Here is a 14765-nt window from a genome sequence, read left to right as displayed (position 1 = left end):
CAGAATCTGTAATAAGAAAAAACTCCCTGCAAACAAAAGTCCAGAACCAGATGTTTCACAGGTGAATTCTACCAAACGCACAAAGAAGAACTTATACCGATCCTTCTCAAACTCTTCCAAAAGACTGAAGAGGAAGGAATACTCCCAAAGACATTCTATGAAGCCACCATCACCCTGATACCAAAACTAGACAAAGACACTACCCAAAAAAGAAAATTACAGGCCAATATCTTTGATGAATATAGATGCAAAAATTCTCAATAAAATATTAGCAAACTGCATCCAACAACACGTAAAAAAGATCATACACCATGACCAAGTTGGATTCATCCCAGGGTCAAAAGGATGGTTCAACATATGCAAATCAGTCAATGTGATACACCACATCAACAAAAGAAAAGACAAAAACCACATAATCATCTCAATAGATGCAGAAAAAGTATCTGATAAAATTCAACATCCATTCATGATAAAAACCCTTACAAAAGTGAGTATAGAGGGAACATACCTCAACATAACACAAGCTATTTATGACAAACCCACAGCCAATATAATACTCAATGATGAAAAGCTGAAAACCTTCCTGCTAAAATCTGGAACAAGACAAGGATGCCCACTCTCAACATTTCTCTTCACAATAGTATTGGAAGCCCTAGCAACAGCAATCATACAAGAAAAAGAAATAAAAGGTATTCAAATTGGTAGGGAAGAGGTAAAACTGTCATTATATGCAGATGACATGATAGTATATATAGAAAACCCTAAAGACTCCACACAAAAACTACTAGAACTGATAAATGAATACAAGGTAGCAGGATACAAGATTAACATATAGAAATTGGTTGCATTTCTTTACACTAAATGAAATACCAGAAAGGGAATGTAAACAAACAATCCCTTTTAAAATCACATCAAAAAAAATTAAAATACTTAGGAATAAACCTCACCAAGGAGGTAAAAGACTTATATGCTGAGAACTATTGATACAAAACATTAATAAAGGAAACTGAAGATGACTCAAAGAAATGTAAAGATATCCCATGCTCCTGGATTGGAAAAATTAATATTGTTAAAATGGCTATACTACCCAAAGCAATATACAGATTTAAGGCAATACCCATCAAAATACCCATGACATTTTTCACAGAACTAGAATAAATATTCCTAAAATTTATATGGAATCATAAGAGACCCAGAATTGTCTAAACAATCCTGAGGAAAAAGAACAAAGCAGGAGGCATAACCCTTCCAGACTTCTGACAATACTACAAAATTACAGTAATCAAAAAACAGCATAGTATTGGCACAAAAACAGACATATAGATCAATGGAACAGAATAGAGAGCCCAGAAATAAACCCACACATGTACTGACAATTAATCTTCAACAAAGGAGGCAAGAATATACAATGGGGAAAAAAGTCTCTTCAGCAAGTGGTGTTGGGAAAGTTGGACAGCTGCATGTAAATCAATGAAACTAGAACACACCCTCATACCATGCACAAAAATAAACTCAAAATGGCCTAAAGACTTAAATATAAGACAAGACATCATAAAACTCCTAGAAGAGAACATAGGTAAAACATTCTCTGACATAAACTGTACCAGTGTTTTCTTAGGACAGCCTCCCAAGGCAACAGAAATAAAAACAAAAATAAACAAATGGGTCCTAATCAAATGTATAAGCTTTTGCACAGCAAAGGAAACTGTAAACAAACCCACAGAATGGGAGAAAATATTTGCAAATCATGTGACTGACAAGGGCTTAATTTCCAAAATATACAAACAGCTCCTACAATTCAATAACAAAAAAGCAAACATCCCAATTGAAAAATGGGCAGAAGACCTAAACAGACATTTCTCCAAAGAATACATATAGATGGCCATTAGGCACATGAAAGATGCTCATCATTGCTAATTATTAGAGAAATGCAAATCAAAACTACAATGAGGTATAACCTCACACCAGTGAGAATGGCCATCATTAAAAAGACTACAAATAACAAATGCTGGAGAGGGTGCATAGAAAAGGGAACCCTCCTACACTGTTGGTGGGAATGTAAATTGGTACAGCCACTATAGAAAACAGTATGAAGGTCCTCAAAAAACTAAAAACAGAGTTGCCCTATGATCCAGCAATGCCATTCTTGGGCATATACCCAGACAAAACTATAATTCAAAAAGATACATGCACCCCTATGTTCATAGAAGCACTATTCACAACAGACAAGACATGGAAACAACCTAAATGTCCACTGATAGATGAATGGATAAAGAAGATGTGGTATATTTATACAATGGAATATTACTCAGCCATTAGAAAGAATGAAATAAGGCCATTTTCAGCAACATGGATGGACGTAGAGATTATCATACTGAGCAAAGTAAGTCAGAAAGAGAAAGACAAATACCATATGTTATCATTTCTATGTGGAATCTAAATATGACACAAATGAACTTCTCTACGAAACAGAAACAGACTCACAGAGACTTGTGGTTGCCAAAGGGGAGGGGAGGGGAGTGGAGAAGGGAAGGATTGAGAGTTTGGGATTAGCAAATGCAAACTATTATATATAGGATAGATAAACAACAAGGTCCAACTATATGGCACAGGGAACTATATTCAATATCCTGTAATAAACCATAATGGAAAAGAATATGAAAAAGAATATATACATATATGTATAACGGAGTCACTTTGCTATACAGCAGAAATTATTGTACACAACAGTGAATCAACGATACTTCAAAAAAAATTTTTTTAAATATAAAAATTTCACCACTTACAAAAAATAAAATAAAATTTATAAAATGAACAGAAAAGACAAGTTGTCCAATTTGAATAATAAAATTCTCTATAGTTTAAAAATTTCAAATAATTCATTTTACATTAACTTTATATTTCTCAATATCTTTTAATTCATGATTTTAAAATGTAAGTCTTTTGCCATGTGATTTTTATAGAAGGTCTAATGTACAGAGGGATTAAATAATTTTTAGAAGATAAAATGAATCTCATAATCTAATCAAAGGGAGAGGGAGAATAAAAAGCACATAATAGTAGGGGAAAAAAAGACTATATAGGACTTCCCTGGTGGCACAGTGGTGAAGAATCTGCCTGCCAATGCAGAGGACATGGGTTCGATCCCTGGTCTGGGAAGATGCCACATGCCGTGGAGCAACTGGGCCCGTGAGCCACAACTACTGAGCCTGTGCGTCTGGAGCCTGTGCTCCGCAACAAGAGAGGCCGCGATAGTGAGAGGCCCGCGCACCGCGATGAAGAGTGGCCCCCGCTTGCCACAACTGGAGAAAGCCCTCGCACAGAAACGAAGACCCAACACAGCCAAAAATAAATAAATAAGTAAATAAAAAATTAAAAACAAAACAAAACATTAGAATAAAAAAAAACACATTTGGTAAAATTTCATATCCATTCATGATTTTAAAAAACCCAAACTTCTTAACAAGCAAGAAATAGAAGAGATAATAAACTGATTAAAGTTTATCTACCAATATCCTGTAGTAAATTTCATACTTAATGATGAAATATAAAAGCATTCACTTTAAAGCCAAGAAAAATGTTTTTTTCATATCTACTTAATATTACTGTTAAGTTCTTAAGCACTGCATTAAAACATTAAAAAAGAAAAAGTATAAGGATGGGAAGGGAAGTAATACAATTATTATTTTCTGACGATGACTCTATCCACAGAAAATCCAATCAAAAAGACATAAACTATTAGCACTAAGCACTAATAAAAGTTGCTGGATATAAGACTGACACACAAGGTCAGTGAAGTTCCTAATACCAGATGATGTTAATTTTTGAAAGATAAACTTAAAACTGCAACATTTATAAGGCACCTGGAGTATATCTAATAAAAGATATAAAATAATTTTACCAGAAAAATTGCAGAACTTTATTGAAAGACATGAAAGAAGACCAAATAAACTGAGAAATATATCATGTGCATAAATGAGCTAATTTGGTATATAGAAAGACTTAAAATGTTTCTAAATTGGTCTATAAATTCAATAAATTTCCAATAAAATCTCAACAGGGTTCTTCCCAGAAACAAAACAATCTGATCTTAAAATTAACATGGGAAAACTTTTTTTAAAGATCAAGAGTAAATACAACAATTTTGTAGATGGCTAGCAGGAAGCTGCTGCATAGCACAGGGAGATCATCTTGGTGCTTTGTGACGACCTAGAGGGGTGGGATAGGGAGGGTGGGATAGGGAGGGTGGGATAGGGAGGGTGGGATAGGGAGGGTGGGAGGGAGGCTTAAGAGGGAGGGGTTATGGGGATGTATGTATACATATAACTGATTCACTTTGTTGTACAGCAGAAACTAACACAACACGGTAAAGCAATTAGACTCCAATAAAGATGTATTAAAAAAGAAAGAGTAAATAAGATAATTTTGAAGCTAAATAGGGCAGATCTGCTCCTGATATATATCATTACTTACAAAGCAACAGTAATTACAACAGTATGATATTAACATGGGAGAACAAAACTGAGGTTGGGAAATTCAGTGGAAAAAAAAACTTTTAAATAAATATGTTGGAACCACTAGCTCTTTATATCTAGAAAAATAAATAACAATAAGATCCTTACTATATACACAAGTAAAATGTCAGATGAATTGAAGACCTATATGTGAAAATCCAATCTGTAAGCACACATAAACCTTAAGGATGAAAACTTTCATTACATCCGGATAGGGAAGGAATTGTAAACCAGGTTCAAAAACCAAACAGTAAAGGAAAAAAATCGTTAAATTTAAGGTTAAAATTAAAGACACGTAAAACACTTTTTAAAAAAAGGGAAGAAAATTGAAAAAAAAAGCTAACAAAAATTTTGTGGAGACTTTAAAGTGTAATTCTACATGAGGAGAAAATATCTCTACAATGAATATAACTGAGAAAGGCTTGATATCCAGAAAATATGAGTAATTCCTACAAATTAGTAAGAAAAAGAGTACAGATCCAATAGAAAATGAGCAAAAAACATGAATAAGCAATTCTCATATAAAGAGATCCAAATGCTCAAACTTATTAGTAATCAGGAAATGCAGATTAAACTAAGGAGATTTAGATTTCAAAGAATGAGAATGGCAAAAAATTTTTACATCTTACACTATGAAATATTGTTGAGGATGTAGGGAAGTATAAGCTCTAACACATCGTGGGAATATAAACTTAGGTACATTCTATAGAGCAACTTTGAAATACTGGCTTTACTACCAAATGTGATAGTTTTACTGTTAACATACCTCAAAATCTGAAAAATTAAGCACTAAAATTGAGCTTATAAGGAAAATAAAAGGCTAAGACAAAACTTATGCAACTCTGTAATGAGAACACTAACAAAATCAATAATTGGTACCCGAGGAAATAAACTGCTCAGTCAGGCAGGCAGCTCAGTGTGGCTGGAGGCTGTCATAGCAGATATTAAAAATGCACAGAAAATAATAGCATGGAAATTCTGGGTACATTTCGATTAGGATGGGGCTGGCAGATGCTAAGACAAAGCAAATGGAAGTAGAGCTCTGAGCCAGAAGGCTGCCATTAAAGTACTGAGGAGAGGGTGAAACCTGCCATGAGTCACCGAGGGCACAATGCTAGGATGCAACTCTAGGGAAGGAGGAAGCCCTGGGTGAGTGTAGGTGCTCATTTCTAGCTGTTGTTTAATACAGTCAAAAGAGCCCCTGCTGCCAATGCAGCACTGAAAAGAGGGCTTTTCCTTTCCTTCTGAAGGCTGCAATTCTACTCCTCCTGTTCTGGCTCCCCTTGCCTAGAAAAGTTTTATGCGAAACAACATGACTTCTAAGTAAAACTTTCATTATTCTCTTATTTACCAATCATGTGTAAGCTAACTGTATTACAAAAACCCTGTTAGAATAGATGCTATCTAGGTAGAGTATAATACATACACCCTAAGACCTGGCAAATTACACTTCTGTATGTCTTCTGTAGAGAAACTCTTGCACATGGCCACAAGGTGACAGACGTAACACTGTTAACAACAGTGCAAAAGTGAAAACCATCTAATAGTTGTAGAGAACAGAAACACTTGTTTAGTCTTACAAAAGAATGCTAATCAGCAGCTAAAATGAATGACCTAGAAACATGTAAGAACAAGGATAGATTTCAAAGTTATTATTGCTGACACAAAAGATACTCAACATCATTATTCATAAGGGATATGATGATTAAACCATAATGAGATGCCATTTCACACATACTAGAATGGCTATATAAAAAAAGACAGATAATAACAAGTGTTAGTGAGAACGTGGGGTTTCTGAAACCCTCATATACTGCTGGTGGGAATGTAAAACAGTGCAGTCACTTTGGAAAATAGTTTGGCAATTTATTAAAAATTAAACACAAATTTATCAAACGATCCAGCAATTCTCTTCCTTGGTATCTACTCAAGAAAAATGAAAATATATACCCATACAAAGACATAAATGTTCAGAGCAGCATTATTCTTAAGGACCAAAAAGTGAAAACAACTCAAATTTTCATCAACTAATGAATTAGTCAATAAAATATATCAGTAGAATGCAATACTACTAGGCAATAAAATGGAATGAAATACTGATAGAGATACTCCAATATGGATGAGCCTGAAAACATTATGCTAAGTGAAAGAAGCAAGGCACAAAAGATCACATTTTGTATGATTTCATTTACATGACATATCCAGAAAAGGCAAATCTTAAGAGACAAGAAAGTAGATGAGTGGTTACTTGGGGTTGGAGGTATGACTGCAAATGGACAAAAAGAATCTTTTGAGAAGGAACTATTCTAAAATTGAATTATGGAGATGTTAGTACAACTCTGTAAACTTACTATAAATCACTAAATTATACACTTAAAATGAGTGAATTTTATGTTACATAAATTATACCCCAATTAAGTTGTTAAAAAACATAATGCTGAATGAAAAAAGCAAGTTGCTTAATCTACGCCAAGTAGGACACCATTTATGTAAAATCTAAAACCTAAAATAATAGTATATGTTTTGGACATACATATATAAGAAAATATAAAATCATATATGGTAACAGTTTGTACCAACTTCAAAATAGTGCTTACCTCTAGAGATGAAGAAAAGGTAAAAGAATGGGAGAGAGGTTTCTGCTAGCTACATCAATGATGTTTACTTCTTAGGAAAAAAAAATTTAGCTAACTCAACCAAATACTAATATCTCAGTGCTAGATACACAGGATGTCTGTTATGGTATTTTCTGTACACTTGAAAGAAAACCTCACCTTTGCTCAACTCTGTGTCTTTGTGGACTTCTACCATATTAGCCGGTGTACAGTGAGGAATTTCAGGAGACAGAACCTCAGAGTGCAATGTTAATTCAGCAGAGAACTCCTGGGATCCATCGCTGTAGTCGACAGATCCTGATAATGTTCTGCTTAATTAAAACATATCCTTTATAACAAACTATATATCAAAGCAATAAAATTAGTTCTGAGATCTATAATAAATAACCACTTACACAGAGAAATCATTCTGTTTGAGAATTTCCTGGAGTCTCTTCTGAAAATTTTTTTCACTTTCTGTTGCTGGCACAAACCTGCGATCTTTGAATTTTAAAAGTGCATTAAAAAATGTAGATAGCAAATGAATGAAATATTTTCCTTTTTCCTAGAAGAGCTTTTAAAATGGTAGCAATTTCCTATCCTTGACACATATAACACCACCTAAAAGTAGTCCTATTATAAATCAAACAAAAGAGAAATGGTTGTTACTGAAGCTATGAAATTAAGCACTTAAAGTCAGTCTAAGATTAAGTTCTATAACTTAAATCTAAAAGAGAAAAACATTATTTTCTACCTATAAATGTATCATACAACCTGAACCTAGAAATTTTCCCTTTATAAAATATTTCTATTTTAAAAGGCATTAAAGGCTTTCAAAACTTATCAAAGGATTTTTAGTGTCCAAGAGATTATAATATAAATTTTAATTGGACTTCAGTACAGGCTTACTACTGTATTTCAGATACATTTGCCTTTTGAATTATGTCTTCTATTCTTTTACCTTTATTTAAAAATTTTTGTTGTATCCATGGCATTACTTAAGCCCCTTCAAATTCTTTTTGAATATAGCAGGGTTTAGTAAAAAATAAAATTTTTTTTACTATTTACTATTTTTAGAGTATTTTCTTCAGAGATATACAAGGTAATCAAAGTCAGAATTTATATGACATACCCAGAAAATAACATGGGGGCAGAATTTCATGGGTGACATTTTCAAGGCGTAATGAACTAAACGAAGTGTTTCTAAGTTGGGATTCATGCTCTTCTGTAAGTATTCTATAGCTCATTTGGAAATACAAGAGGTTAAAACATACCACAGAATGAAAAAGGAGAAAAAGGTACTACCAGTGAAAACCAAGGCCAATGAAGATGTCAATTTCTCATGCGAACAGAGACAATGAGTGACACTTTGGAGGTACAGAATTATGGTTCAGAGCAATGAGAATAGGGAAAATATATATAGAAAATTTAAAGGTAGTTTGAAAAGCAAAATCTAATGTCAAGGTAAAAATTCAATGGCTTAAACTTTTCCATTAAAATATCCAGTTAAAAGAAAATCATTTATACCTTGTGATTCGGGTTGACTAATTTGAGAAGTTTCATTTTTGTTTCTTCGCCGTTGCTTTTCATCTTCCCATATGGCCTGTAGACCAGGGTTTCCACCAATTTGAGCTGTAATCATAATAATACTTCAATACTACAAGGGTCAAAGTGAAAAATACTTGCTTAAAAAAATCCATACTGGGCTTCCCTGGTGGCACAGTGGTTGAGAATCTGCCTGCCAACGCAGGGGACACGGGTTCGAGCCCTGCTCTGGGAAGATCCCACATGCGGCGGAGCAGCTAGGCCCGTGAGCCACAACTACTGAGCCTGTGCGTCTGGAGCCTGTGCTCCGCAACAGGAGAGGCCGCGACAGTGAGAGGCCCACGCACCGCGATGAAGAGTGGCCCCCACTCGCCGCAACTAGAGAAAGCCCTCACACAGAAACGAAGACCCAACACAGCCAAAAATAAATTAAATAAATTAAAAAAAATAAAAATCCATACTTAAAAAAAAATACTGTATTTTAAGAAAAACAATTACCTACTTTGTGTAATAAAACAGACAAATTATCCCAACCTATATTTACTATATTACTCCTTTTTTAGTTTTCCTACTAGTTCCCAAAAACACAGCAAGTGAATAAGATTCAAACATTTGATGATAGCTAACAGACCTGAAAGTCTCCTCCCTGGTATATAACCTGAAAATAAAAAAATTAAAAGGCAGAGCATAGTAAATTCTTTTATAATGGCTAATTTATTTAGTGTCACACTTACTTTAGGTTCATGTCTATGCAAACAAACTCATATGAATGAAAGCATAAATGAAAAAATAATGACTATCCCATCAGAGGTACAGAAAAAAATCTTCATAACATTTTACATCCTCCTTCTTTAAATAATTTCACTTCCCTAGTAATGTTTTCTTCCCTACTTTTTCCATCCTTTGGTCACGGATTTTTAAAAATAAAAACATATATTAAGAATAACTGTGTATATACCTTCAATGTCCAAGCGATTTAAGATATCAGCAGCTACAGCATCCACTTCTAATTCACAAGTACTCTGTGGTTCAACACCTTCCAGTATTAAAGAGCTGTATTAAAGAAGTATCAAAAGACACAATAATTATGTAAGAGAAAATTTTCTTAAGATTTTTATTACTTAACAATTTTTCATGTTTACGTGGTAACCAGGAAAGCCAGTGACCCTATATTAATTCACAATTATTCATGACATAATTGATACTCTGTGTGTATATACAAAGAAATGAAAAACAGGAAGAGAAACACAAAATTCACAACTCCATTGAGATACTTTTGGAGTCTATTTTACATATTTTGGTTCATTATATTTTATAGAAAAGGAATGTACAATGTTTCAGCATGTGGGTCACATCCAGGGCAGGACGGGATAAAATAACAGAGGGACAACAGAGGGGATGCATCAAAAACCATACACACATGCAATTTATTTGCCCAGAGGCATCTATCTCCGCAATCATAGATGGTTTTTAAAAATGAGGAGGGAATATATATATAACAAGAGATGAGGGGAGGTGAACATACTGAAAAGTGGGCAAATGATACTGTTCTCCCTGCCCTCAACTACTGCTGAGCTGGGGAATGTTTAAAAATTTTCCATAACTATAGAATTGAGAAACCACATGAGTCCAATAGTGGGATCACAGCTAGGAAAAGAGGTGACACCATGAGGTCACTACTTTTTATGAGAACTACAGAGAACTATTTCCCACTAATGCTCTTTGACTCAAAAGCATTTTTGTTTTTCATCAGAGCCACATGAAAGATTTAAGATGACACCATATACATGTCCCTGCTTGACAGAATAAACATAAGACAACTAGTATGGATCCCAGTTTATCCATTCCAAAATTCAGATCTCCTACCAATAGGGACACCAAATGAAAAGGAGAGAACTTTTACTAGAAAGTGGGTGATAGAAGATTTCATTAATATTTGAAACATTTTAAAATGTTTTATGAGAAACATTAACAAAACCTCATTTTCCATTGTCTATACCTAAGGAATGGGTGTTTGAATAGAAATTTTGATGGAATATTAGAGATTAATTTGTTAAACCACAGAACTTTTACTATTTATATATATGCATAGACACAACACACACATATATCTTTTTACCATTGATAGAGAAGGGACATATTAGTCAACCTATCACAATATATCCATCCCTTTAACTTTCAGAAAAAGTAATTCTCAATATAGCTTGTCTTCTTTACCCATATAATTTACCAACATCAGTTATGCCATGAATTAAAGTACCAGATAAAATAGTTTTTGGCCAACAGTTTTCTCCTTTATACTAAAAAGTTTCACACTTTTGGAAGCGTTGTATTATACATTTCAAGGGTGAATTTTCCAGGAGTAGAACATTTGTGACAAAGGAGGGAAACAATAACATTAAAAGATGCAATCTCATAGTAGAAATTTACAACTATTTCTTGCCTACTTCAGACATTCAGTATAGGAGGAGTTCCTAGGGAAAGGAAGTAGTTTTCAGAATTAAAAATTTGTTTCCAGTAAACAGAAAAAGTGAGTAAAAAAATTGAGTCAGCAAATACATGTAGACCATTCACTTTAGTCATGAAAGGTAGATAAGCAGTACAATGGTATTTAGACAACCATGCCTCTCTGAACATTTCTGTTCATAGCTTAACACAACAGACAATTACAGTCAGTAATTACAATCACTGAGGGTGGAGCTCAGACATCTACAATTTAAAAAATCTCTTCAGATCATTCTGATGGACAGCCAGGTTGATATTACTGCAGTAGACTCAACTTCTGTGAATTCAACACTCTGGCAAATGACCCTGAAGGTCCAGGATATGTGGTAATTTACAACAAGCTAGCAGGTAAGGTTAGTACAGCTGCTAACTCAGCACTCTTATTATGAGTTTGTTGTTCTCTATTTGTTATGGCCCTTGAAATAATATTTGTGAAGGGATATAAAATACTTTTGGGTTAAAAAAAAACCAAACAAAAAAAGGTACCCAGAGGAAGGTGCTAGTACTGGGGATAAAAATGAGACTAATAAAATTTAAGAGCACTGATTTGGCAAAAATGTTTGACATTATATTATCTGTATTTGATGAAATTATGGATTTTCATGTTTAATATAAGAATCCTAAAAACTTGGGACAAAAATATATAGTTAGCCTACATTTATTATAAATTCTAATTCTGAATACCTTGTCTAGTTTCACTAGTTTGCCTTTTCATACCTTTGCTCTTAAAAGTAATGATTCAAACTTTTCATTATAATACAGAGAGCTTCTCCAAACTAAGTCATAAGCAGTGAAGCTTTACTATAGTCTTATGACCTAACCAGAAAGATGTTTGTTCAAAAAGGCTTCAAATAAAAATAAACCTGAACTTGAATTGATCATGCAAAAAACAAGTTACTCAGTGTAGAACTTTGAAAACCACAGGATCTAGTGAGTAGGTAAAATCCTTGGGTTAAGTTGATTTGCTCCAATTTTAGAGACATAGAGGAACTGTATCACAGGCATAAAAATGAGACAGTAAATAGTTTGTCAGTCACTTTGCTCTGGACTGATTAGAAATTGAATTTGATGTGGTAAATAATGCTCTCTCTAAAGTTGATACCACTTCAACACAATTATAAAAACAATTCTGCTGTATCTGAGAAGGAACCTACAAGTACATGTGTATGTGTACATATACAACTTTTACCAAAAAGTCCTGATACATGTTGACTGAATCCAGAGGTAAAGCAAGTCACTGTCCATTTGAAGTCTTTGAAGTCTCATTCTGGTATAATATTCCAGTCATGAAACAATGTATTTCAATCATTATTTAATGAGATTCTCTCTTAATTTTAGGTCTTAAAAAGCCCAAGTGATTCTATAATATGGAAATTCTATGAAGAACATATTAAGATCTTAAACTATATATATTAAGCTCTGAACAAATATTTTGACAGTTTATCTTCAACTGATTAATAAATTCACATTTTCTTACTTTGAAATAAAAAATAAAGTCATTTAACTTAACACTTTTTCTACTTTGCACTTTACATAAAAAATATCTGCTTAAAAACGTATCAGGAGGGCTTCCCTGGTGGCGCAGTGGTTGAGAATCTGCCTGCCAATGCAGGGAACACAGGTTCGAGCCCTGGTCTGGGAAGATCCCACATGCCGCGGAGCGACTAGGCCCGTGAGCCACAATTGCTGAGCCTGCGCGTCTGGAGCCTGTGCTCCGCAACAAGAGAGGCCGCGATAGTGAGAGGCCCGCGCGCCGCGATGAAGAGTGGCCCCCGCTTGCTGCAACTGGAGAAAGCCCTCGCAGAGAAACGAAGACCCAACACAGCCATAAATAAATAAATAAATACATACATACATACATACATAAATAAAATTTTAAAAAAAGTATCAGGTGACATATGTGTAGTGAAAAGAGGAAACCATACCACCCTATCAATATCCAAATGATCAATAAAAGGATCAAGAAAGCTTGGGCAACAACTTTGTGGCATAAAACAGAAATCCTATGAGTTCTATGTAGATTAAGCTATTACTGATAATTTAGATAGGTACTGATTATATATCTGCTTTATGGTAGGGAAATCTAAACATTTGGAATATGTTACCGTCTCTAAGAAAGTCTAATAAATAATAAAAGTCAAAAGAAATTATAAGTTGTATTATTCATATACACTATGTCAACCCACTTTTTTCCCCACAAATATTTAATATTTGGAAATAATTAGGGGTTATTTTTATTAAAAATATTCGCCACTTAGGGTTTTTTTTTGGCTGTGTTGGGTCTCTTTTGCTATGCGTGGGCTTTCTCTATTTGCAGCGAGCGGAGGCTACTCTTCACTGCGGTGTGTGGGCTTCTCACTGCGGTGTCTTCTCTTCTTGCAGAGCACAGGCTCTAGGTACGTGGGCTCAGAAGTCGTGGCTCACGGGCTCTAGAGCACAGGCTCAGTAGTTGTGGCACAGGGGCTTAGTTGCTACGCGGCATGTGGGATCTTCCCAGACCACGGATCGAACCCGTGTCCCCTGCACTGGCAGATGGATTCTTAACCACTACGCCACCAGGGAAGTCCTGCCATTTAGGTTTTAAATTGTTATTTTATTATGCGATTTTTACTTGACAAGTTATAGGATGTCAATTTAGAATGTACAAAGAAGATGGATGTTGGAGAGAAGTATAAACACATCCAGATTTCTTTTATTAATTAGGTAATAACTAGGTATATTTTCATGCTATTTTCACAGTCTGTTCTTAAAATCTATGATCCATGTAATACACTAATGTTGAGATTTGCTTTTTTGATAAACTTATAGATAAAAAGCAATTATAATAAAGGTTAAAATTAAATTATGCTAACCACTGATTTCTGAATAGAGTAGGATATATGTAAATAACTTTTCCTTTCCTTTACAACATAAACTAACCTTGGTATTTCGTCTTCTTCCCACCGAAATAAAGTACCAGTAAGAGAATTTCTTCCTGGTAGCTGATTCTTGCAAGATCCACTCGCACGTAATGGATCACCTAGGAATAAAAAGGTAAAAGGGGTAAGTTCCACTTTTAACTTACATATAATTACCCTTTAAGTATATTAGTATACAACCCATATGACCAGTTCCTAAAATTGTATCCTAAAAATTCATAAACATACCGGAATGCATATGCACAGCGGAGAGTAACGATTCCAAACCGAGATGGGGAAAAGTATTTGCAATATATGGATATGAAAGAGAAATGGCCACAATACTTTCATACTAGAATAAAAGTATGATACATTTAAATGCGCTATTGTGATAGGTATGCTTCAAATCTCATTTTAAAAATAAAGAACTAAGAATTTTTGTAGACTTTACATTCCTAGGGTATTCTATATGAGCCTCAACTAAAATTCTAGTGGAAATCAGATTCCAGATAAAATTCAAAACATACTTTAATGCTAATCCCTGAATAAAAAGAAAATACACAATGCATTTCGAAAGTAATGGCAGTAACAGTGAGTGGAAACCTGGGGCAAATGCAAATACAATTTGACGAGCAGTTGGAGGGAACTATGCATTTGCTTAGTTATCCCAACTGCAGAAACTGAGTCCTGGGGCCATGCTTTGGAAGTAG

At 34.3% G+C, this 14765-nt stretch overlaps 1 protein-coding gene across 3 annotated transcripts in view; it reads right to left on the bottom strand.

Moving 5' to 3' along the window:
- REV3L (REV3 like, DNA directed polymerase zeta catalytic subunit) overlaps positions 1–14765 on the bottom strand; it is a 188900-nt gene that overhangs the window by 97733 nt on the left and 76402 nt on the right. For 2 of the 3 annotated variants that reach the window (XM_057527858.1, XM_057527860.1), the window contains exons 5-9: positions 14078–14177; positions 9612–9706; positions 8636–8740; positions 7525–7609; positions 7289–7440 (exon numbers count right to left, since the gene is read on the bottom strand). In XM_057527858.1, the coding sequence (XP_057383841.1) occupies positions 7289–7440; positions 7525–7609; positions 8636–8740; positions 9612–9706; positions 14078–14177 (537 nt within the window). The remainder of the gene's footprint in view (positions 1–7288; positions 7441–7524; positions 7610–8635; positions 8741–9611; positions 9707–14077; positions 14178–14765) is intronic. The other variant, XM_057527859.1, reaches the window with a different exon arrangement.

This window comes from Balaenoptera acutorostrata, chromosome 14 (genome assembly GCF_949987535.1).
Source record: "Balaenoptera acutorostrata chromosome 14, mBalAcu1.1, whole genome shotgun sequence".
In the NCBI taxonomy this organism is placed as follows: Eukaryota; Metazoa; Chordata; class Mammalia; order Artiodactyla; family Balaenopteridae; genus Balaenoptera; species Balaenoptera acutorostrata.
Note: the sequence above shows the minus strand (reverse complement) of the source record. Positions and strands in the feature narration are given on the sequence as shown.